This window comes from Camarhynchus parvulus, chromosome 18 (genome assembly GCF_901933205.1).
Source record: "Camarhynchus parvulus chromosome 18, STF_HiC, whole genome shotgun sequence".
Taxonomy (NCBI): Eukaryota; Metazoa; Chordata; class Aves; order Passeriformes; family Thraupidae; genus Camarhynchus; species Camarhynchus parvulus.
In genome coordinates this window covers 9,657,821-9,684,594 of record NC_044588.1, presented here as the reverse complement: position 1 = coordinate 9,684,594, position 26,774 = coordinate 9,657,821, and the positions used below count along the sequence as shown (strand labels likewise).

At 41.8% G+C, this 26,774-nt stretch overlaps 1 protein-coding gene across 9 annotated transcripts in view; it reads right to left on the bottom strand.

Annotated features, from left to right (window-relative positions):
- TNRC6C (trinucleotide repeat containing adaptor 6C) overlaps window positions 1-26,774 on the bottom strand; it is a 105,102-nt gene that overhangs the window by 59,851 nt on the left and 18,477 nt on the right. For all 9 annotated transcript variants that reach the window (XM_030962217.1, XM_030962222.1, XM_030962223.1 and 6 more), the window contains exons 2-4: window positions 24,725-24,824; window positions 23,836-23,857; window positions 84-440 (exon numbers count right to left, since the gene is read on the bottom strand). In XM_030962217.1, the coding sequence (XP_030818077.1) occupies window positions 84-440; window positions 23,836-23,857; window positions 24,725-24,787 (442 nt within the window). In that variant the 5' untranslated portion in view covers window positions 24,788-24,824. The remainder of the gene's footprint in view (window positions 1-83; window positions 441-23,835; window positions 23,858-24,724; window positions 24,825-26,774) is intronic.

Sequence of the window (26,774 nt, the reverse complement as noted above, 5' to 3'; positions counted from 1 at the left end):
TCAAATGGCACTTAAACCGATCTCAGCAGTGGCAGAAGCAGCTCCATTGCTGCAGCAGCCTCTCCCCCAGGTCCCGCCCTTACCTGGCTGCGCCTTGCCGGGATGCTGCTGCTGCTGTGCCGCTGCTCCCTGCTGAGGAGGAGGAGGAGGAGGAGGAGGAGGAGGGCTGGCTCCCGCTGCTGCTGCCGTGCCCGGCGCTGGGCCGGGGGCACCGAGAGCCCCGGTGGGCAGTGGCTGCCCCCGCTTTAGGAGCTGCTTCTGCTCCTGCTGGCGGAAGCGGGGAGGCACCTCTCGGGGCAGGTAGCGGGACGCCGCAGGCTGCTGCCCGTTGGCAGATGCGCGCTTGCCATTGCTGCTGTTGGTGAGAGTGCTGGTGGAAGTACTGGTACCGGTACCGGCAGGTTGGGGCTGGCTTAAACTGGTCTTAATATGTTCTGGCACTAGGGGAAAAGAAAAGAATCGTCATTGGTTTAGGATCTGAAAAGTTATCAGGTTGGTTTTTAACTGTAACAGGTAAACTGATGGTTTGCAGCCACTGAGAAGTTGGCAGAGCGTGTTACTTTTTGTGTAGGTTTACTTCCGGTGATCGTTCTAGAAACTTCTATGCCCTACTGAAACAAATCCTCTGTGTGGTTTAAAACACCAGGCTGCTGCCCATTGGCAGACACGCGCTTGCCATTGCTGCTGTTGGTAGTACTGGTACCGGTACTGGCAGGTTGAGGTTGGCTTAAACTGGTCTTAATAGGTTCTGGTACTAGGGCAAAAGAAAAGAATCATCATTGGTTTAGGATCTGAAAAGTTATCAGGTTGGTTTTTAACTGTAACAGGTAAACTGATGAAGGTCACCACTGAGAAGGTGGCAGTCAGTGTGTGTTACTTTTTGTGTATGTTTACTCTCTGTGATGGTACTGGAAGCTTTTATGCCCTACTGAAACAAATCATCTGTGCGGTTTAAAACAGGAGGGAGGACAAAAGAAAGCTTAGACAATTCAGTATTGAACAGAACACTCATTTCTGCTGCACCCACCTTGAGCCCCCACTGCCTTTTTAGTCCAGGGGTGACCTTGCCAATATTAACATCAAATCCCAGGGCCTACAGCCATGAAAACAAACATTTTCAAGCTTCTAATAAGCTCCCAAACAAACAAGCTAAAAGACCTGATTCACCAGCTCATTCAGCACTCACACAAACTTTGGGTTTCTTGTGATTTTTATCCAAACCTCTGCATCAAACACTTAGGACATCCCAATCACTGACATCTGCACTCCAGGCATGTATCTGACGCATCTCACACTAACCCAGCCTGCAGTGAGCCAGCCAGGCACCCTGGAATGTGCCTGCACACCTGGCATGAGTGACCAGCAGTGCCAGGTCCTGCTGGGACAGGCAGGAGGGAGTGGGCACGATGCTGGGGGATGGCAGCTCTGGCTCAGCTCACCTGGCAGCAGCTCTTTGGCCACCCAGAGAAACTCTCTTCATCACAAGCCATGTCCAACAAGTGCAAAACTGCAGCTCATTCAGTTACAGAATATGCTGAGAGGGAAGGGACACACAAGGATCATTCCTACAGGGCTGGCCCTGCACAGGACTCTCCCCAGGAGTGACACCTTGTGCCCAAGGACACTGTTCAAATGTAGCTTGAACTCTGTCACAGCCACTACAAACCCAGAGACAGCCTCTCTCCAGGCTCTGACACACCTGGAAAACAGAACAACTTCTACAGCTGCAGCAGTGATCAGCACCAAGGGAATGCCCAAGGTGGCTTCAAAACAAGCAGGGACTTGACCAAGTAAAATATGCCAAAAAGTCTGACAGAGCCATCAGCACTTCACTTCTCCAAGCTATTTGTTTTGGAAGCCTGAATACTTTCACCTGTGGTTCTGTCTGAACAAAAAAGGAACTCCTAAGTATATTAAAAATTTTGAAGTACTACTAATGCCTGAAGAGCAGAGAACAAACCTTCCTTAGCTTTTCAAAATACGCAGTCACCTTTGGAAACAAACAGTTTATCCATACTTTGAAATTTAAAAAGTAGATAGAAAGTATTGTGGTATGCAGAGTAATTATTTTCAAATACCAAATCTGCATATTCAATATGCATGTGAAAACTGTTCTATTTCCACAATACAAACAGATCTGTTGTTCACGTGAAAGAAAATAAGTCTGATTTCATTGTAATGGGTCTATTTTAGCTCCTACTCCTTCTGCTACTACTGCTACAGCAATGGAAGCATTTACCTCTACTACCACCACCATCACAGAGATGCAAACATTTACAAACAGTGAGATCTGAAGGACTCGGGATTTCTGCAAAGTCATTTACCACAAGGTTCACTCAGAGCACTGCAGACACAGGCTGATCAACCAAAAATAACCCAGCAGCCAGGGAGCTGCTCCAGCTCGGCTGACAGACCAGGCACACCCCCCCTGGTGCCAGCAGCTGAGAGGGAATGCCAGGGAAGAGGAGGAAAAGGACAGGAGAATGGAAACCACTCACTGGCACCATGCCAGCAGAGCTGGGATTTGTCTGGCCCCAAGATTTTCATGAGGAATATTAATTAACTGGAAACACATTTTAGAGAACAAGACAGACAACTTTTAAAAAAGCATTATATTCTCAATATTGTGTATATATAAATCACATCTGATACTTTCACAGAGGTGTGCATATAGATATATTTTTTAGAAATCACTAATCACTATTCTATCACAGTCATAGAATAGACAACACTTTTCACTTTAATGTAAACTAACAAAGGTGTTTCATCACAAAGGTGAGGCCAGAGAAACCCATTTTCCCAGTGTTAGAGACAATGTTCCCTCTACATATCTGAATCACAGATGAGAGAAAAGAACAAAGAAAATCAAATTATCACAGTACTTTAGAATTAAAATATTTCTGCATATTCATGGTACTGTTTTTTCTCTAATCAACACGGCCAAGTAATTTTTATTTTGTACATCAAAATCTCTTTAAAGAGTGCTTAAATGGAAGCTCTTGCAAGAATACTATGTCTACAAATCATGGTAGCTGGAAAAGAAATGTTTAATTACAAAATGATAGGGAATAAAGCAAGAAGAGTGAACAACATCACACAAATGGGCTTGAGCCCTAAATTCCAGCTTCATACCAGACTGGGATTCAGACTTCAAACACAGCAACAATACTTAGAGAATACATATTACACAGACAATATGACTGTGTTCTAAAAGCCATCCTCAGCAATGTTTAACCAGCAATTTTCACTTGATATGCGCTGTGAGAAATACCAAATGTTCCAAGTGTCTGCCCTGGATGTCCTAATTCTGAATTTTGCTGTGTGATATTGGCAATAACAGCATCTTTCTGAAGCCTTGAGCCATCCCCCACCCTGAGATGGTGGGTGCCCCTTGCAGCACCCACAAAGGGCTTTTCCCACTGTGAGCATAAGGGCAGAGCTGCCAACCCCAGGAGCAGCCTGCCCACCCACCCACCTGCAAGGAATCCACTGTCACTGCTAATGGTGTGTGGGCAGCTGCTGGAAAGGCAGGAATTAAACCACAGAATTTAGCCATTTTATAGCTGAATGCAAAAAAATGTTGTTTAAATTGTGCGGGGGAAAGGATTTAACAGGCAGTGATTTTCATAACCAGCACGTGATTAAAGAGCTAAAGCAAAAACATTTAAGTGGAAAGGCTCTTGCAAAAATACAATTAAAGGCATAAAATGAAAGCCTTGAGATTGCTTGCTCTTAAGATGTTTGTGATGGGTATCTGCTTACTCTCCATTCTGAGCTGTACACACACTAAACAATGAGCTTGCTTGTAATAATTATCAGTACTTAATGGTATCTAAACTTCTTAATCCAATTTTACCCAAACAAATCCAATAATTACTCCATATGCTTTTTGATGATTACAATCTCGGGAATCCCAACTGCATAAAAAAGTGTTACGAGCAATTGTAGGTGGATTTTATTAATATAATGAATAGGATCAGTCTAACAGATTTCAATTACAACAATAGCTTTTAAGTACATTTCTATGACATAAGGAAAGAACATGCATAAATGAAAGAAACTGGTTAAGCCACATAATACTGATTTATGGCAGCTTTTTCCTTTCATTCACCTCATTAACATTTCTCTGTATTTCAGAATCCCCCACTCCAGCTCTATGAAACTTGCATTTCTAAAGCCTTCCAGGACCAGACATTCCAGAAGAGAAACAGTTAAACCCAGAAATGCATTCTTGGCTGCTACTGTGACAGGATTTATTTACAGCTTCTATTAAACACAGCAGCTCCATTACAAAGTGCTGGATGTGAGGAGAATTTTTGATTATACAATGCCAATGCCTCACTGCGTTAAACATATCATGCCAGTGTATTATTTTTTTCCTTCAGCAATTCGTTCAGGTCATTGTTTGATGGGTTTATGAATTCATTACAGGAAACAGATGGATCCCATAATTCAGAGCTATTCTCCCAGCCAATCATTTGGGCAATTTTTTTCCTCATCTTGCTCCCCCCTCCAAATCAACCTTAATGAAGCCACTTCCTCCACGGCCAGTTCCCTGCACTCACACACACACTGCAGCACATCACTGCTGCTTTAACCTCCCTTCAAACACTAAAGGCTTTCCAAATAAAGCTGAGCAGCAGCACAATCCCACAGACACCCCCTCCGAGGTCACCCAGAGCACCAGGAACTTACCCAAGTCGGGTGAAGGCAGCCACCAAACACAGCATTAGAGTGGGCAAAACCACAAGTCCTCATTAGTGAGAAACCCATTTTTATTTGCTCACAGAAGTCTGTTGCTGAAAAAATATTCTTGCTTCCCCCCCCCTCCAATCTACTTTCAAAGGCTGAATTTTCATTTAGCAAATTACCTCCTTTGTCTCCTAAGTGCTGGGATTTGCTATCCACAGTGACATCTGCTGGCAACAGCAAAGGTGCTCACAACTATTGCATAAAACCCACTTCTAATGTTTTTACACATAAAATGCCAAATTTTCTGCCTGGATCATCCCTTCCCCCAAAATCATGAACTTCTGGGGAGAAAAAAACTGCAGTCTAATGCCAAGATAATCCCTAAACTTATAGTAGCTTTAATAATGTAACCAGAAGCTGCTGTTTGACATCAAAGCCCACATTGAGTGATAAAAGTAAAAATACATGAGTTGTTGTGGCTTCAGAACTTTGTCACCATTTATTTAAAGAAATGCCTTGACCTTGGGCCAATTCCTGATGATATCATTTATCTAATACCCAGAACAAATGAAGCCTTTTCCTTCTTTAACTTCATTTCCCCCCTCAGAGCTGACCATGGTGCAGCTTCTTCTGCTTCCTCTTCCAGATGTTTCCTCTCCACTTTCTTCTCTTGTCCTTTACAACATTTCCTTCCTTAGTCTTTCACCACCCCAGTTCAGAAATGTCATCTAAAATCCACTTCTCCTGACAGACTTCTGACTTCTACCAACTTGGACTTTCTACACAGAACTTGATGGTTTTTTGGGTTTTTTTTTTTTGGCCAGGTAATTGAAGTCAGAGTAGGAATTAACAGAAAGCTGCAAAGTTCATGGAAAACTTCTAAATCAGTTTTTGGAATTTCTCAGCAATAGAAGGTCTTATGTCCTTAACTGCTGGCTTTATGCAAAGGTATGGAATAGAGAAGCACTGAGGACTTCATTCTCCACCTCCACTTTGACTCTACAGCAATGTATCCACAAATCCAGCTGACCCCAGACACTCCTTTGTTCCTCCCACCCCTCAGACCCTGTCATTCACCTCAGTTCAAACAAGTTCTGTCTGTTTGCTCACATTTCCCACCCATATCCCACCAGCCAAAGCTCACTGTATGTATCTTAACAATGTAATGGCTGCTGAAATGACATTCTTACTTGATATTGTCATAAGCAAAGTGGGGAAATGTGAGCAAAATGTGAAATTGGTTGAAATGTTCTCTGGGAGAATCAATGGCTTGCTGTCAAAACAGAAAATGTTTCAGAAGAGATTCCATGGGGACTTGATCCGAGCCTACGCTGTTCAATATTTCCTTAACAGCTGGATGATGGACTAGAGAATATCCTTATTAAATCTGCAAATGACACCAAGATGGGAGAAGGAAGATGGGGGTGGTCAGATCACTGTGTGACAGGATCAGAGCTCAGCAGTGAGGAACTGGAGAAGAGATGTGACAAAACCACTACAATTCAATAAGGAGAATCACGTCATTAGCGGGGGGAATTAAATGCAGAACAGCAAACAACTCACCCCACAGCAGTTCTGCAGAAAAAGAAGCAATGTTTTAGCAGATCATAAACCAAAGAGGAGGAAAAGATAACCAAGAAGATTGTAAAAAATTCCAATTTGGAATCTTCCAATTGGATTGTAAAGATTCCAATTGGTGGAATGGGATAAACACCCAGCAACCTCTCTACTGGAGCCTGGCATCACAAAGCCTTCCCTGGCTGTACCCACAGCTCTTCCAGATGGAGCTGGACCACCTGAAAAGGGCACAAAGGAACTGGGAATCTGGAAAAGGGAACTACCACAGCAGGCAGAGGTAAGGGAGTAGGCAGTCTACAAGGCACTGGGTACACAAATTTTAAAAAATACAGAGAGGACTAAATAATTTGCCCTGCCCCACAGTGAATAAGACAAGACTTGCTGGGTTTAAATGGCAGTCAGGGAGATTTAGACTTACATTTCCAACAATAAGGATGATTAAGGATTATCTGCAGACATGATACAGGTTTGGTGATCTTGTCTCAGGGCAAGAGGATGGAATAAATGACCTTTCAAGAACCTTTAGAGCACATTTTTTACCACTCTGCATGTAAAACAGAGCTCCAAATCCATCTTACTCAGTTCTCCCACTTCCCTCAGCCATGACAAAGAAATCCTTTTTCTCTCAGGTTGATAGCCACAGCACTCTGCCCAGCTTCTGCTGGTTTTTAAATAAGTTTCAGATGTGGCCTTTCTTTGCTAGCCCTATTTGCAGATCCTCTCCATTTTGTTCTTGGTTAATGTAAACTTGAAATGGTATCAGTCCTGAGTGACATTTTATCCCTTCACCACCCCAGTGAATCCTCTGTGTAAGGCCAGCACAGCCCACCCTGAGGCAGAACTTCTGTGCAGCAAAGGGTCAGAGCCCAACTCTATTCACAAATCGAACTTTTTTCTTAAGAGCTGGACAAGTTCCTAACAAAAACACCGATTCTTGAGTACTTCAGAGCTCAGACACAGGAGTTTGTTTCCCTTTCTGGAACAGCATCTACATTTCTTCTTTCAGATCTGTCAGCAGAGATGGTGACAAATACATCTTTTGACAGAAAGATACAAAACCTGTTTTGGGTGACTCAACATGTATTTTTAAGTTTTTTTTCAATCCTATTCTACATTATTCAGGTTGGTGTCACGTGCAGCAATCTTGTGAAGAATACTTATACTTTTAACAGTTTTAATATTTGCCTCACTGCTTTCCTCCATGTTAACACTGATTATAATTTTAATTTTAAATTCACAATTAATTAGCTGTGCCATTAAAAATGGTACAGCTAATTAAGTTGATAGGTTGTCATCAACAATAGATTGATAATCCAAAGTAAATATGATGCTCTCCCACTGCAAGCCAAACTCTCTCATGTTTATTGAAAGCTCTGAGTGCACACACATGGGGTTTGCCATCAGCTAATTGATGAGCACAAATTGGACTGTACACACCAGGCCTCAAACTCAGCAGCCCAAGCTAGGAACCAGGACTGTGGTTAAACAGTTAAATTCACAGAGCAGCATTCCTGCAGGACGGGAACTGATAACAGATGGTAACTTTCAAGAATTAACAATTCATCTGTTTCCTTTCAAGCGCGAGTTCTCCAATACCAGCATTCATCATGGACATCTCTGCACACAGACCTGACCAAATGCTACCCCCTGAAAAGCAACAGATAAATAAATAAATGAATTCACCTAACTAAAAGCTGCTCTCTGTCCTGAAGCCTCTGACACCTCAGCACAGGACTATTTCCTTTAACACATCATCACACTTGGAATTCAGACTCCTGCAAACCCAACTCCCACCTCCAGAGAACTTGGCTATTCTAAAGGAAAATAATGAAGCCATTAGAAGCTTTTAATCACCCATATTAATAACATCAAGAAACAACTGCATTAACAACTGTCTGAAAAGGACAGAAGGGAGATAAGAGTCATTGCTGAGACGAATTAACTGGTGCAGGAAATTACTACTGTAAAATTTAAGTGAGAGGGCAGCTCAGAATTAAGAGAAGGATTCTCAGCAAGTGGTTAGAAATGCTGGCAGAATATTTTCAGGCTTTATAAGACTTTCCTATAGAGTAATCAGAACTCCACACAGAGAATTCACATCTTGCGTTCCTTCCCAGAGTATTTAGGAACCTCTGAACTCCACCAACTAATTGTATAAAGACCCACTAGGGAAAAATATAAGTTCTATCCCACCAAGAGGACATGAGAGCATCCCAAACACAATTCCAACAATTCAGGAACACAGCAAAGGATGTCAGGAGCCAGCCATGGGCACGTGCTCCCCCTTCACTCCAAACCCTCCTCAGTGCTGCTCCAGGCAAGGTACCCCCAGCAGGAACTACACAATAAAAGAGTCAGAGAAGACAGGAAACAGTTTAAAGTTAAATGACACAAAAGCAACACTATCATCACTGCAAGTGCCTGTGGGAAAATTCAAGCATATAATAACAGATTAAATAACTTCATACAGAGTCACAGAAGAAGTCTGGGCAGACCCAGGAAGTGAATCCTTCAATTTTAAACTGACTGTGTGCATTTAATCTCATTAGACAATGTTTTACACAGTTTTCATATGCAAAAGAATTTTTTTTAAAACAAATTTACAAATGGCAGAGCCATCACACCAGACGTGTTCTTCTTCCTTTCCACAGAGCACTTCCAGGCACAGACTGATGAGTAAATATTCCTTACAGCAGAACCAAATTGTTAAACTTTGCACACAGATAAATATGCAAATTCCCAGTAAATATTACATTTCTAAGAAATTAAAAATTAGGATAGCCTCAGTATCCACTGATTTACTGGATACAAGAGCCTGAAATTTCCTTCACCTTGAACAGTGATGGATCTACACAGCCCACTCTTCAGCTGGGGTTTAAAGATAATCCCAGCAGAGTGAAAATGCTTCCAGTTTCATACAGATGTGATTGGTTACTGTAAAGATACCCCATACCCCACATCCCCATCATTTCTGCTGGGGCTGCTCTACAGAGATCACTCAGCACTGGCACACAGTGCACAGATTCTCAGATTCAGATTCCCACTTGGAATGTGTCCTGTACCCACAGTGTGTCCATGCTGGGTGGATGCTCCTGGAGTTTCAGGGTGTCCCAGGGCACAGCCAGTGCTGCCATCCCACCCAGGACAACAGGGAATACCAAACACTCGTGCTACAGCAGGTACAACACCTCTTTTTCCACTTGGACATTGGAGCTGGGAAGAAGGTAAGGACTCCCTGGGTGTTTTCTGGAATGCCTGGAAATTGCCAGCGTGTAGATCAATATCCTGATTTGGATATTTATGGATCAATACACTAATTTGGATAGAGAGATCAATGAGTGCAGGACACCTCTGAGCTGCCAGGTGTGCCTGTGTGATTTTGTGTACCCAAAACTGAGTGTCCAGGGAGCCCCAGGCCTGGGGAGTATGGACACACCCTGGGCCCAACAGCCCAGACACATCCCATCACTACACACAGGCACTTTTTTCTCCTGGAAAGCAGAAATACAGCTCCTCCAGGTATTTCATTTCTGTTTTGGGGGAGCAGGCTGCAGTGATATTTAATTCCTTTCAGACATGCCCATGGCAGCAGGCTGTGACTGCCTGCAGATGACAGGGCTGCTGCTCACATGGGAAGTGTAACGTTGCCTGACACTGCCTGTGCTGCTGGAACCATGGCACTGGGCACACATGTCACACTGACTAAAGGCTGTGCAAACACAAAGCCTCAGCCCTCCTGCCATGGGCATTTATGGTACAAAATTAATATTTTATGTGTGACATAAAAATAGCAACAATTCTGTGAGCAACCAGTAACAGGCCCCTGTAATTTTGGCATAACTCTTCCAGTTCATATTCTATCTCAAAAAAAGACTTAATATGTTTATACTACAGCTCTAAAGATAGTGTAGAGTTATCTGAGCCATCATTTTAAATCAGTCAGCAGGAAAAACTCAAGCAGAGCCAACGGAGTGTCCAGCATGGACCAGCTTCCCCCACTCCTGGGCAGTGTGGATTTATTCCAAGTTTCAGGTAGCATCATCCTGAGAAATTGTGCATGGAGCCAAGTCAGTGAAAGGTAAACCTAAAATATTTTCACCCTACATGTTAAAATCTTGTGTCCTTATTAGGATAAGTGAGGATGTTCATTTATATTTCACAGAATTATTTTGAAAATCGCTGCTTTGAGCAAGTAGGTCTTTAACATACAGAACCCATAGGGATATCATTATCACTTTAGGGGACTGTAATAATAAAATTTCACAGACTTTCTAACATAAAAAACCTGTTTGGGGCTCTACATCCTTCTTTGGATACAGTTCCTAGCATCTGAAAGACACAAAAATGTCATTCTTGCCTTCAGAAAGGAGCAGCTGAGAAGAACTTGAAGCCCAAAATGAAGAGTGATCCCTTATGCAGCTAAACCAAATGAAATTAAAGTCATGCTCTAGTGATAAAACAAACAAATGAGTGTTTAAATCTGTATACAGATCTGCAGTGGGGGGGGGGAGGAAGAAAAAACCACTGAACTTAAAAATTATATTTCAGTTTTTTTAATACTTCCTTTTGAACCTAAACATGACATTTCATATGCAATAGTGTTTTTCTGAATGAGCTTCTCAATGCTGGAAGGTTTTTGTTTGGAACTCTGAGCTCATCTACCTCATAGTCACACCTGGAGAGTCAGAAACAAACTCTTCATTTCTGATTCAACGCTGAATCTGAAGCAAACTCTTCATTAATTCAGTTATAGCTGAACAGATTCTTTATGTCTCCAGTGCCATTGTGCATTAATGCCACATATAAAAAACAGGATTTCAATTATTCAGAAATGTGAAGAAAGCACTTCGAGCAGTTTACACACCTTCTCCTACTCAGGTTCCTCAGGAAAATTTCTTAAAGGAAAGCAGACTAAAAGCTGGTGGGGGCTCAGCAATCATTTCCCTGTAGGTAAGGTGGAACCAAAGAAAACTCCAAGTGAGTTCATTTGCTGAGCACATCCTGCAGGACAGCCCAGTCCCCTCAGTGCCCAGGGAAGCTCTTCCTGAGATTCCAGCACCACATGGAGCAGGGAGAAAAGGCCAGAGGATCCATCCCATGTTTCCAGCAGGGTTGTTGTCCCAGTGACAGCCCTGTGTCACCATAGCAACTTTCACCAAGAACTCACAATGCACCCAAACGAACTCCGAGCTAAATTAACTTACTGCATGTCACCAGTGAGAAATGACTGTTCAGGGGTAATTTTCTGTACTAATATGTAATAGAGTTAACTCTCTAAATTGAATTAAATTAATTAAATGCCACTCCCAGTAAATCAGATTCTATTACATGAATGTTAAAAGAAATTAAAGATGTTTTAATAAAGATTACTAATAATAACTTAATATTATTACTTCATTTTAATTCAAAAATTCTGCTCAGTTTATTTTAGACACATGTCTTCTCCTCACTAGGAAGGAATACCTAATTACTCCACATGTATTACACACAGTTATTTCATAGAAATGAGCTTAGACTTAGCTAAAAGAAGTAACACCAGCACTTTAAGAAATACAGCTTGGTTTAATAAGTGACATCCTAAGATTCTTCCTCCCCACTCACACTTTGGGTAAACTCCACACTTTCAATGAGTGTGTCCAGTTTTCAAAGGGTTTCATTTCTGCTTTTTGCAGAAAAAATGAAAATGTCTTGCAGTAAAGCCAATTGCAAACAAAGAGGAAAACACCATGTCTGCCTAGGCAGGGTACAAAAACAACAGCCCTTTAATGGCTTTGCAGATCTATCCAACAATGCATTATTAAGTTTGTTTTTTAAAGTAGATTCTTGCACTTTGGAGGACAGACAGCTGGGAGGCAAATCTATAATGCTCCCAATTTCTCATGTAAATAAAAAGTGAAAATTGCCAGCTGATGGTGTTTGTGCTGTCCCACCACCCTGACTTGAACTCAGGACACACCAAGACACTTTGGGTTAAACCAGGGGCTATTTCACAATAATCACTCAGAATTATGAACCACGTGATTCAGTTTTATCCATTATTGGGGTTTCAGGAAGAAGCTGTGCCTGTGCTGAGAATGCAGCTGGTGACAGCAGAGGGAGCACACGGAGCTGTCACATCTGCCACTGGCCACAGGGTGACAATGACGTCAGCCCCATCACCAGCTCTGCTCAACGCCCAGAGGAAAGGCAGCACTGCCACTAAACGAATAAATATGCTAAATAAGGATTAAAACATTCCCTGAATCTCCAGCAAATGTGAGTTAAGGCTGTGACAACCCTGTGGGGTGGAACAAGATGAGCTTCAACATCTCATCTCCATTCCAGGTATCAGTAAAATGGGATTATGGATTTAAGTGTTCAGTGTTACTACGCATCTAAGTTATTATCCACAGATTTTAAGTTAGAATTATATATATTTTTTTTAAGTCTTAGTAGCTATAATAAGGCACCAAATCACAAAGTCTTCTACAGATCTTTTCTGGGAAGGAATAGCTGAACAATTGAGGAGGCTGAAGACAACCTCTCATCTGATTTTCTAGAGTGATCACTGGACAAGATTAGAGATAACTACACAACAAAGAAAAAAAATTAAATTATTACTCTTGGAAACTGGCAGGAAGATATAGAAGCTGCAGCAAGACATGAATTATGATGGAGCCTATGTCAGAAAGGTGGCACTGAACACATTTTCTTCCTGTTTTCACTCTGAAGCCTTTCTCCTGTTTTGAAAGGAAATGCTAGGTGCTCACATGTACAGCAGGACAGAACTGCCAGTGCAGGACAGGACAGCCTGACACCCCCAGCACCTGCAGGAAGGGTGCTCATGGTTTGTCAATCAAGCCTTAACAACTGCAGTGGGAAATTAAAGCAAGGAATATATTTAAATGTATACTTCAGGGAACTACCTGCGGGGGGAAAATGGGTGGTGATTAAACAGAAGAAATGGGGAGTGAAAAAGAAACTGCACATTATCAAATTGAGGTCTTTATGGGATAAGATATCTGAAACTTGGGAGTTTTTCATGAGTTTAGGGACAGAAAAGTGAAAGAGAAGGATTAGCACTGCTCTGAACAGCCTGGATTACAGAGCTATGCAATGTGGTGAGCCTGAAAAGCACATAAAATAAATCAGCCTTAAGTTTTACTTGTGAATAGCAGCAGGTTACTGCCCCCAGATTAACTCAGGGGCTACTTAATAACTCTCCAATGATATTGTGCTGGTTTTGGCTGGGACAGAGCTCATTTTCTTACAGGAGCTGGTGTGGAGCTGTGGTTTGGATCTGTGCTGATAACCCAGGGTGTTTTTGTTACTGCTGAGTGGTGCTCACAGAGAGCCATGGCCTGTTCTGCTCCTCACCCCTGCCAGGGACACCAGGAGCTGGGAGGGGACACAGCCAGGACAGCTGACCCCAGCTGGGACAAGGGAATACTCCACAGCAGATGGTGCCATGATCACCACACAAAGCTGGGGGAGAAGGAGGAAGATGAGGATGTTTGCGGTGGTGGTGTTTGTCTTCCCCAGGCACTGCTCCCTCAGGGATGGCTGAGCACCTGCCTGCCATGGCAGTGGGGAATCAACTCTTTGCTTTGCCTGTGTGACTTTTGCTCTACTTATTAAACTGTTTTCATCTCAGCCCACGAGTTTTCTCACTTTTACTCCTCCAATTCTCTCCACATCCTGCCAGGGGGTAGTGAGCCCCAGCTCCTGCCTCCTGCGGTTAAACCATGATGATATACAGATACTGCATTTTAAAAAAATAATTCTCCACTAACTGGAAGGACTTCCAAAGGAGAAAAACATTAATTATTATAGTTTGAAAAACAGCCTGAAAATGGTAGCACCAGAGAAAACTGGATGGGCTGCTAAGTAAAAAACAGGAGACACAAAAAGGCCTCTGCAGTTGAGGGGAAAATCAGCTCTCCTGGGCCAAGTAGCCAACAAAGAAGGGGCTTAAGTTATAGGAAAGACAGACTGAACATGAAGATGCCTTTCCAACAATAATTAGCATCTTTCAAGAACATCTGTTGGGCCTGTCTGAGAGAGGGGAGAGGGTTAAGACCATCCCCTTTTTCCTCATCTAAAGGGATATATTTAGTGTTGTGATAGTAAGACCTCAAGGTGGCATTTAAATTTTTAACAGAGTTGAAGAATTATCAATTCTCTCGATTAGTAACTCATGTGTTTCAAAACAGAAGTTCGTGAGAGATGTCTGGCCTCCTAAAGGTGAAAAAACTGGTTTATGAAAAAAAAAAGACAGTAACAGCAGCCAAATCAGAAATTCTGCCTGAAATGTTAAGAGCATCCTGGTAACAGGACAGGTCTTCAGGAGACTATGCTAAAACAGAGAACAACTTCTGTTAACATGGCAAGGTCACCAGGAGCCTGAGTCACACCAAGTTCAGCTGTTCCCATGGGGCAGGTGACAATAACAGTAGCTGCCACGCCCAGGGCAGGATTCAGTGCTGCTGTTAAACACAGGTCCCACAAGAAGCTGAGCATGAGCCACTGCTGCCACCCCACAGGGGCAGGATGCCTGCAGGGAAAATCACCTCCTCTCTGCATGCTAATGCACTCTGCACCGCCTGAACCAGTTCAGGAATAACCTGAAGGATCAGGTGCACCATGTACACCTGAGCAGAAGCTTCAGAGCATTTACCAGCTCAACCAGAGTGTGAGCTGGTTAAAGAGACATTTAAATAGTCCTGTAGGATTTGTAAAGTATGGGCTACCACCTTTAACAACTCAGGAAAAACATTAAAATAATCTAGCAAAACACAGGGAAGCCAAGGGTTCTCAGAATAGAGGAATGTCAACACCAGACAGTCAACAAGAGAACACAAAGGTCCCTCAGGCCAGACACTTCACACACAGCGTAAAAGAATCAAAAACACGTTTTCATTCCCTTCCTTTTCCCAAGATAACCCTCTGCAGCATTTGTACAGTAACTATTCCAGGAGCACCTACTAGTGTTACAGTTCAAAGTGGATTTCATCCTTCCCCTTTCCTTAGAAACCCAGCACGTATCTCAAAACAATCATTACCAAAGAGAGCTAATGCATTTCTTGATGAACCTCTCCTCCAGCTCACAGTTTGCAGATCTTATCAACATTATATTTATATGCCTTACAAGCCTCCTCCAGGTAGCAAGATGATAATCTAATAATGGAAAGTGGTCAGCACGCTGCAGATAAATCAAAGCTGATAGGTCATTTTTTCATGAGAAACTGTTAGCTGCCTTCTCCATGCAAACCTGTGTGAGCCAGGCCTCCAGACAGAGAAGGAACTCCCTTCATGGACGTGTTTCTCTAAAAGAACAATAAAAGTGAACAGCAGACTTTAGTTCAGAAAGTAAAGGGAGAAAGAAGCACACTGATGAACAGTGTGCTTATATTTTTGCTACAAAATCCCTTCCAAGGAAACAAATCTCTGCAGGGTGGGGAGGAGATGTGGGATGGGTGTTTGTTGCTATCAGTAGATATAAAATTGGCATCTTACAAAGGAAATACTGGGGCATATAGGCTCTGATGGAGGGCAAACATCAGACAACATTCTATTTATAATTGGAAAACAGTTATTTTACAAGCAGACTGACAGAAGAATAGAGCATTTGCCAGTGCCTGAGCTGCTGCAATGCCAAAAGAGCAGCAGTTTGACTATTTCACAGCCCACATGCTCCACACACTGCACTGGGGAACAGCAGCAGGGAGCAAAGCACCCACTGTGGGCAGATAAATGCCCATAACCCAGCGTGCAGTTTGATCATAACCAACACCATTAGCACTGTGCAGCTGGGTTAAAATTTATCTATTAAAATACCCAGTTGTCCACAACTGTATTGGCAGTTTTGTTGCTGGGAAAGCAAACTGGGATTTATCTGAGAGCACTTCCCACTGACAATTAGTCTAGACTAGAAAAGCCTAGCTGTGTAACCCAGTCTGTGCTTGCTCTCTCTTCAAAGGGTATTCTTGGAGAGAAAATGTGCTAGGCTAGAAATGCATCTGCCAAAGGACCATGTAAAGGGAAATCTGATGATGTACAGGGTGTCCTGCTGCCTTCAAGCAGGGTATCAACCCTTACAACCTAGGGCATTTGAAAAGTGCTTTTAACCAACTGTGTCCAGTGTTGGAAAACTCCCATTTTTATCTAATTCTAGAACTAACTACTTACAGGTCGGGCTCTTGCCATCTTCAACCTAATAAACCCATATCATTCCTATCTGATGAAACAGAAAAAGCAATATTCTCTCTGTATTTATATTATGAGCACATGTCAAAATCTGCAGAACAGCAAACTACAACAGACCACCTCTACAGAGAATAAAAACTACCTGAGGAGCATTAGGAGTATCTGCTTGAGCCCTTACCTGCTTTTCCATTCCCAGAAGAGGAATCTGCAAAGCTCACAAGGCAAGCACTGACCAGTGATGCCTTAAGTTTTACCTTTCACATTTTTCAGATTCTGTACTGCCTTGGTGTGTGACTCTGAACTTCATATAAAGTGTTAGCAAGTTCTCTGCACAGTTCAGTCAGACAAAACAATCCTTTTTCAGCCCGAGCTTTTGGGCTGTTTCAGGCCCAGAAAGTACAAACAACAGCAAAATGAGGAGAGCAATCTGGGAGGGTGGGACTGCATAACCTGGAGCTGTAATTGGACAATTAACCCCAATACCAAAATGGACCAAAACTTATAAAAGTGTGAAAACTCGTGACCTGGGGTCTATCTTGGATGTAGCCATGGCTGGGCTCTTGTACTGCCCCAGGTGTATCCTCTGAAGGCCTTCAAATAAATGTGGTGTTGTGAGGTTCTCAGGATGAGGTGAGAGATGAGAATTTGACTCCCATGTTCTCAGAAGGCTGATTTATTATTCTATGATATTCTATTCTAAGATATATGATATTATATGATATTCTATGATAGGATATTCTGTGATATTATATTCTATGATATTAAAATAAATACTATACTAAAACTACACTAAAGAAAGAGAAAGGATACATCAGAAGGCTAAACGAGAATGATGATGAAAGCCTGTGACTCCTCAGAGTCCGACACAGCTGATGGGGATTGGTCTTAAATTAAAAACAATTCACATGGAACCAATCAAAGATGCACCTGTTGATAAACTATCTCCAGACCATATTCCCAAGCAATCAGATAATTATTGTTTTCATTCTTTTCTGAGGCTTCTCAGCTTCCTAGGAGAAGAAATCCTAGTGAAAGGATTTTTCAGAAAATATCATGACAAATAAATCCCTATTTTATTTTATTCCATTAACTCTGTCCAGCCTCTGTTCCAGGCAGCCTCTCCAGGCATCACCAGGACTGGAGGTGCTTCACAGGAGCAAAGCAGCAGCAACTCCAGCAAGGACATCAAAGCACCTCTGAGGAGGCAGCTGTCCTATAAATCCAGCTCAAGCTTGGAGTACATTAGGAAGAATATATTTCATGGTTACTTCTTTTATTTTCAAATAACCCCAGAGTTTTGCGTTTGTTTTACTTTAAGAGAAAATTTTTTTTTTCCCACAAGCCTGTACTAATTGCTTTGATGTGTTGTTGTCTGAAAAGAGCATTTCTTTGAAAGCTGGGGAATCTAAAGCTCCCCAGGAGCTACAGAAGATTTAAACCTCCAGAAGTGTCAGTGTTTGCTTGCAGAGCTCAGGCTGTCCAGCCCTGACAAACCCTCTCTCCTTAAAAAATTATCAATGAAAATCTCTCTTTGGGCACCTTTGACTTGCAAACCAGCAAGACACACACAGAAAGAGCTACAAACCCAAAGAAAGTTTACCAAAGATTATTCATACATTTACTGTTTACCTTTTCTCCTTCACTTCACAATGGCAATGCTGAAGCTACTCATAATATTTCTTGCACTTGTGAGAGCAAAAAGCTTATTAAATACCTCACAGTCACTCCACTTGAAAGAAAAGCAGGTAGGAAACCAAAGTTTTTATTATTTTAACTCCAGTTCTCTCAGCTCATCCTTTTTGCTTTGTCTCCTTGACTAGGCAAATTGCTCCTCCTGTCTGCTTCAATCTTTTTGCATTTTCTACTCCTCTTCACCCAGTACTGGACTCACAAATTACCTCCATCCTCTATTCTGTGCAGGCTGTAAAATGGTAATTACTCCTCTATCAGAGAAGTGATATCTCAGTGGGTTTTATGAACAAATTCATGTTTGTTTAAAGATACTTATAGTAGCAGAACACCCCCATGATAACGTTTATCAAAAAGAAAACATTTCTGTGTTACAAAGCCTTAACGTATGGCCACAGGTTATCATTAAGTTATCAAGTGACTGCATATTAAGATCTAATTGAAGAACTTACTGCAGGGCTCCCCCTCCTTCTGCAATGATGATTTATGGCACATTTTGTCACTACAATGTGCAGCAGTTCAGTACAAACACAGCACTTAACTAACAAGATGACAGAGGCAGATATTCAAGCACAAGCTATAAATACTCAAATGAGTCAGAGGTTGTAAATCTGTTGTAAATCATACCTGATTTGTAGGCTGGAACACATTTTCTAATCTTATGGAAAATGCCTCTGCTGGTTCCTACAATAATATGACACGAACTAGAAAAACTCAAGACTTTTCTTTTTAAAAAAGACTGATTGTGTTACACTCTGTCAGAATTCTACTTAAAATCCTGATGAGATTCTCTAAAAAGTTTCATTTTCCTTTTTTTCCTATGGAACTACCACTAAACATCAGTAACATCTACCATAGCCAGAAGGAGCACATTATCAATATATACAAACTTCATTTCTGTACGAGCAGAATGGAGGTTACAGGAAGGTGAGTCACACACACATGAGCACAGGCAGAGAAAATTCTAACAGCCCATTTGGGCAGGGTAAGTAAAGAATCAATTTAAAAATATGCAATAATCTACATGGCTGGTTTGGAAATGAAAATAACCCAGCTTTGGAAACAGGCATGCTGCAACTCCTGTCATCCCAACAGAAATGCCAGAGCAGGGGATGGAGTCTCAGATATTTTCATCCATTCTTTTTTTCCTTTTAACTCCCTTTTCTAATAGAGCAGACCATGTTCCTCCAGGTAAAAGATACAGTTCTGCCAGATAACCTGAAGGAAGTATGCCAACATTTGTGACACCACAATGGTTTACCCAGCAACCACACACTGCTACATGTTTTCTGTTCAGTCCTCCAAAATAAAATGTATGAAAGCATAAACGTTGGCAGAGTAATCTCCCAGCCTGCAGACAACCTCCCTGACTCTGCAGGCTGCATATTAAAATCATCACACACTGAGGAGTCCCAAGGCACACAGCCCAGACAGCCTGGGGGAGGGGACAGCTCCTCACCAGAGCACAGATGGAAGGGAATGGTGCTCAGCTCAGGAGCCACTGCACCTCTGGGACAGAGGACAGGCAGTGCTAGACAGGCTGCTGAGTCCCAGGGCCACTGCAGCCACTCCAGATCCTGCAGTCCTGCTTCATCATTCCCCAGCATGAGCTGAAATTCCCATTTTCCCCTTGGAAAGCCCTCCTCTCCCTGCCTGGTCCCATGCCATGAACATGCCAGACAGACCTACAGGGACCATGGAGGTCCAAAGGCACAGATTGACCAGCTCTGCTTTACAGTCAAGGGAAAAAAATATTTTCCAGCTAACATTTCTAATGAAAGTATTTAGCAAAATACTTTTTATGTTGGACTAACTGCATTATACAGGCTTAACTGTTTTTACTTCTCTGTTTGCAGATTTAGCACTTACCTTTACTGCATATAATGCTGGAGGGTTGGATGGATACTTTGCCTTTCAATTACCAGGGTGGATGTTTGAGTAACAAACCACTTAAGCGATTTTATATCAGCTTTAAACAAATGCGTTCAGCTGAGGTGGGAGTGGAGCAGGTAAGGAACTGATCACCTGTGCTGACTAAATCTGCAGGAGGATGGCTAGAAGAGAAGCAGGCAGCAAAACACACCCTGATAGTATTTATGACAAGCACAGCTCCCTGAAAGCCCTTGTGGTTATTAAATAACAGCCATTCCCATACTAGTGACCCTTCACCAAACAGAACAGCGCTCACAACTACAGCTGAATGTTTTCATTAGAGAAGCCTTTATACACAAAGTTTCTTGATCAAGTGCACATAAACCGGCAAGAGTTTATACATGTAAAATAAACACTAATAGCCTGTGCTCAATAGTCCTGTTCTGAAAAAAATTACCATAAAAGAACAACAACTTGAATTTGCAATAAAAACCTGCTCATTTCCCACCTCATCTAATTCTGCAGTGCTTCTCTCCAGCTGAACAGGAAGACTACTTTCATTTGTTTTCAAGTAATTGAGAAACATTTCAGTTCTTTATCAGCTCTCCAATCTCTCTTGTTTTCACATTCCCTAGAATTGTTGCCAACAGGGTATTTATAAAAGATCCAGCCTCACAAAAATACTCAGGCAAACAACGTTACAGGGAAAAAAATAGAAACTGAAGGAGTTGTTATGTAGAGAAGATTTAAAGGGTTGGATCATTGTTAAAAAGAGAAAAGAATTTGTTTCAGTGGATGCAAGAGCTGTGTGAGGGAGCACTCCTAGCCTGGGCTCCAGCAGCAGCACATACCTTTCCCCTAAGGGTGGAAATACGTGTTTATTTTGGAAGGGTTTGTGCTCCACATCACAAATGGAAACATTCAGCTGGGGCTGAGGCCTCAGAGCAAGACTGAACTGACAACACACCACAAACACACCCCCACAGGAAACCTCCTTCCTCTTTCTTCCCTTCTCTTTCCTGAGGCCTCAGCAGAGACTGAACCTGCAGCAGCCCAGACCAGCTCAGAGCTACATGAACAAACCACACGAGTTCATTACTGGCCAGCACAGCAACTCCACACCGCTGTGACAGGCAAATCCATGAAAAACTAACTATTAATTAAAAAGAGTTAGACCTTGGTCACAGGTTTGTAGCACAGAAGATGCCAACCCCTCCCTCCCTCTCGAGTCTCACCACCTGGCCCCTCCTACCCACTTCAGCAAAGTGCCTTCCCCTCACAAACACTGCCGAGAGCAAACAGGGACTGCACAAACACCCTGCCCCAGCCAGCTGAAAAACAAAATGAAAAACCCTGCCAGATCCCACCTGCACTTGTATGATTTCTTTTTCTCCACCAAGTAGTGCAAGCACCTCTCACTGCCATGGCAACCCAGTTGCAGAACTCAGTGACACACACACAAAATTAAGCAATTTTTTTTTAAGTAACTACAAAGAGTTCCATTAAATAATATTTATAAAGATGTCACCTACCAAAATCTACATTTTGCAAAATGTCCAGCTTTAATCTCTGATTTAATACATCTTGCCCACTGGCATGCATTACCTGCTGCAGTCCACTCACTCAGTTTTACAGCGCCATCCTGTCATCACAACTAATTTAATTGCTGTGTCCCAGACAGGAAATAAATTAACTAAATTCAATGATAATCCCTGTGTTGCCTTTTAGTTCTAGTAGTATGGGTCACTTATCCTTGAAAATGTATCCAACTAAAGCACTTGGTGCAGCATTGCAATAAGGTTTACAGTCAACTCTGAATATTGTAGGAAAAAAGTTCAGTCAGATTTTTCCTCTCATTAATTTTGCATTAATATTTTATCTATTTTAAGAAATTCCTGCCACCTCTCATAAGCTCTTGCACATCCCTCCTAAAGATAAATGTAAGGAACTTCACTATAAAGAGGAAATAAAATATTTCCACAGAGCAACCTGAAAAGGAAGGAGTATTTGCCAGACAAAGGAAATTTAAAGAAGGGTCACTTACAGGACTGTAAATAACCCCTGGCCCCTGCCCTGAGCATGAACAGGGGGTTTGGGCTCTCTGTAGGACAGGTACTCCCTTCCAATGATACTGAACCACAAAAAGCTGCATCACTGCATTTGACAGATGAAACAATAAACGCCAAAGCTGCTTAATCTCTAACATAACTCTCCTTATCCACTGCTGTCTTCTTGCTGATCCATATTTTATGGGAATAGAAGATGCTTAAATACACGGATAATGAACAAAAAAATCCATCAGATGGAGAAATGCAGTCCCTAAATTTGCAAGAAACAAACTCACAAGCATACCTGAAAAACTGAGGTTATTAACTAGAAACTTAAACGTGGCAGTTTCAAGCAATTAAAAGCAAAGCTGTCACAACACAGACAGAAATAGTAACATCCCACAGAGGGAAAGCAGAAGGCTCTGTGTCTCACTCGTAACAGAAATGAAGAGCCACTGCATTACCACGTGAAAATGAATTTAGTTACCCTGACAGCAAAAACATCTGCTGCTGAATTGTGATATTAAAAAGTCATTATAATCCATTATAGAACAGTGAAACCTTTTCACACAGAAATGAGCTGATACAGAGAACAAAACAAGCAATACTGTGAAAATATGCCTTTTAGATAGAAATTGCTCTTATGAATCTTAATTCCAAGGTTTTTCATGTACCTAAGTTTTGGTGGGACTCACATACCTCTGCCCCCTTCTCTTGAAAGTAAAATCCAGTGTTATACACTACATGAAATCTCAGAGTGCAGATGCTACAGAATTCAAAATAAAACTTTCTGACCTCTCCCTTTCTACATAGGAAAAACTTAGAAAGAAAAGGACAAAGTTTTGATAAATTACTGTTACAGAATCTCCATCATGCAGTTATTACTTTATTTTTCTGAATTCATATTACCGAAGTAATATTCAATTTCTGCTGTATAAATCCTAAGTGTTTGAAACAGAAATAAACCATAAGTGTTTGAAACATAAGTTGTTTAGTCCAGCCCTTATGTTAAGCTTGGCTCTTCTCTAATTCTCATTCTTTGGGACTCTGGGAAGCTCCACTTGCCTGTCTGTCACCTAATTACCCACCAAGAAATGACAATGCACTTGAGCTGGCTCAGAACTGACACACAAAAAGCTCTGTAAGCCATCAGATGCAGAAGAAAGACATTACCTTGCCTCTCTTCCTCACCTTTCTGAAAGCCACAGCTTCATTAACTTTTCTCCCAGGGAACCTGGCAGCCCAGTGCCCCCAAAGGGGAAGGCATTTCTTACCTCTGCTGCTTCCTGACCCTGCTGCAAAGCAGCTCCACTCACTTCCCAGGCAGAAAAGCCGCACAGAAAGAAAAACAGGCAGTGGTGGCAGCAGGGGAAATAGTTTCTTCTAAGCTCCATGAATTGAGTTTACACATTAAATTGAGTTGAATTGTGCAAGGGGAAAGGGACAATTACTTGTCTTTGAAACAGATAAATAACTACTAACAACTAAATGGAAAACTGCATCTGTCTTGACAAAAGAGATGACACATGCTGTGTTATGGTTCACAGAAAATTAATCCATATATTCTTGTCAAAAGGCTGCCATAGAATACACCCAGCAAGATAAGCCAAAGCTTATGCTGAGAATCCCAACAAAACTTTAGGAACATAACAATGCTAGTAAGATATACTCCCCTCATTAAAGAGACACAATGAATAAAAAGTACAAGCACATTTTTTAAACAAGCTTATAAAAATATCAAACATTTCACAGAGAATAAACATGAATTTACCTTTGGTTTTTTGTTCAGCAGCCTGAAAGAAGAGAAGAACAAAACAAATCAACTACTTGTCAATACTGCAAATGATACCTAACAATTATAGGGCTGCAGGCCTAACTTTTTGCAGAAACTGCTTACATAAATCAGGCATTTGTTTCATTTAAGGACTAGAGAATTTTAGTTTAACTTCATGTGATAGAAATGTCTGCCTGGAGCCAGAAGCAGATGCCATAAAAGTGTAAAGAATGACAAGAGAGGGCAGCAGCCCCCTCCACCCACCCAGCCTTCCCTCTCCTGGGGAGCAGAGGCTTTCTGGACCCCTATTCTGTGTGTGAACCTTGAGCACCCAGCAGAATTAACTTCTGTGACTTTGCCCAGCATCCCTCTGAATCCACCCTCACTACCAGCTTTCACAGAAGATCTGTTTATTTTATAATCTGTCTGGAATTTTTCATGATGCCTGATTTTTATACCAGAAAAGACAACATTTACTTCTTATTTCAAATTAAAACTGTGCAATGCAGAAAATGAGGGAGGAGAATGGCCAGCAGTGAAAATGAGCCTGGGATGCCAGAGTGCCACCAGCACCTGCTGGGGCTGATCCAGGCACTTGGGGCAGAGGAGTGGCCATGGGAGGCAGGTGTGGGAGCAGCCCCTTGCCAGGAGGGCATGGTGAGCATGGGCAGTGCCACAGCCCTGGCACAGCTGCTTTGGGCAGGATTCTGTCAGTGCCACAGCCCTGGCACAGCTGCCTGGGCAGGATTCTGTCACCACAGCCTGTCCCCAAGCCAGTGGCAATGATGCAGTGCCAGGCTCACTCCCACAAGTGAAGCTGCAGCATCAGAACCCACAGTCACATTTACAAGTGAAGGGATCAATTACAACAGGAACATGAACAAACCTTTTTCTGAGCACCTTCCTTCTTTTTCTTTTCTTCCTGCTTTTTCTTTTTCTTTTCTTCCATCAAATGTTCCTCTTCTTGTGTTTCTTGTTCTTTCTCCCTGATAAAAACAAAGGTTAGGAAGAGCTTTTCAGTAAGATGAAGTTTCTCTAGGAAGGTGAATAATCCATATTTGCATTGCTAACTTTCTACATCTCATGCCTAAAAAAGGCTGCTTCTAATGCTACAATAAAAGCACTAAAAAAGAGCTGCTCCAAAATTGAAACTCACAACAAATAAAATAGCAGGCAGTGAGAATTCAGAAAGGACAGATTTTATTTGGAACCTCTTTCCACAATCACTCATAAGCACTGTTTAATATTAGCATATTCTAGGGAAAGAAAGTTTGAAACTGGGAAAAAAAAGGAACAAACCCAAGTAATTAATGCAAGTTCTGCTGGCTTTCAGCAGCTGTGATTCACAATATACCTTAAAGATCATGAGCAAGTACATTACTTTGCAATATTTTTCTCTTTTTGATCAAACATATGCTGCATTAATTTTCCATACGCATCAATTTTGTTCTCAAGAGTTGTAAACTAAGGCCCAGATGAATTCCAATAATCATATTTTGTGCTCATCCTATAAATTCTAGCTGAAGAATTTGCATTAATGCAAAACAAGACTGTTCCGGTATCATCTTGATTAAAAATTAACCTGAATCCTTCCAAATCAAGAAGAAAACCTATCTGAAACCTTCTTCTCTCTGCTTCCTATGTCCATCACTGAAATAAATGGTTATAGCAATGACCCTCCCAACATCCTTTCCAATAAATACCAATGCAAATAATTCATTTACTTCTCTATAACTGCTTTATCTTCCTTGACAGCTCTTCAGGTCCTGATCATTTATCAGCCTTACAGATCTTCTGAGAAGGCTGTTTCTGATGGGCTGAAGCCATTACCCTCACTATTATTAGATTCAAAGCCTTCCAATTACTCCTCAAGACCACTTTTAGCCTAATTTACTATTGCTTTACATTTAACTTGCCAAAGCCTGCAGCCCCTTTCCCTTTTCTTTGTTTGGATCTTTGTTGTTGTTTAAAAAAAAGAGGTTTATAGTTACAAAACTCTTTATTTTTGGTCACAATCTGTCAAACTGCTCTTTACCTAAAGGAGAAAAGAACCACTCAGATTTTGCACATTGTGTCTTCAAACATTCCCCATGAAACATTTTGCCTCTTAACAAGTTTGCATTTTCCTACATAGTTTCCCTTTGTTATAAAAAAGGGAACATTGTAACTTCTGATATTTTGGTGCTGAAGGGCATTCTGGGATTTGGCTTTTTCACTTGCCTGAAAATACCGATCCTGGCCGTGCAGATGCTTTAATGCTTACACAGATCCTGTATGGAGCTCCAGACTAAATTAAAAGCAGATTCCCTTTCCTTGTGTCACCCCAAACTATAAACACCACAGAACGCAATTCACAGCTCTAAACTTAGGTGTTAGTGCCTTTTTAAGGCAGTTTACAGCACTCAGACTATTTACAGAAGTGAGAGATATGGCGAGACCCAGGCTCTGGAATAGCAGCCAGGGGTTGGGCACATCTGGGAGCTCTTGGTGCACCACTGGAGGTCCAGGCAGCTGAAATGGCATTAAGTATCTGTTTTTTAAGCACTGATTCACCTTCTGTCACAGCCAAAAATTCATCACCTACTCAGCTTCTGCCAGTTCCAAAGGGCCACCTTTTAAACCCTGTACTGTAAACTGAGGTTTGGGAAACATCTGCCCTGATGAACTGCAGGTGAGGATTTGCATTACACTAAAATTATTAAATCACACTTAAGACAAAGGTGCATGATACTGTACTTTTAAATGGCTTCTTCTGGGACTTCGCAAAAAGTGATGACTTCGGTTGCCAAAAGAAACTGAGTTGAAACTGTAATAGATTTGCCTTTATCCCTGTTAGCTCAGTGGAGAACAGAAGTCCCCAGGACCTCAGAAACTACAAAGAAACAACATCCAGTCCCTTCATTTGCAGTGCTCCCTACCCAAGTCACAGCAGACTC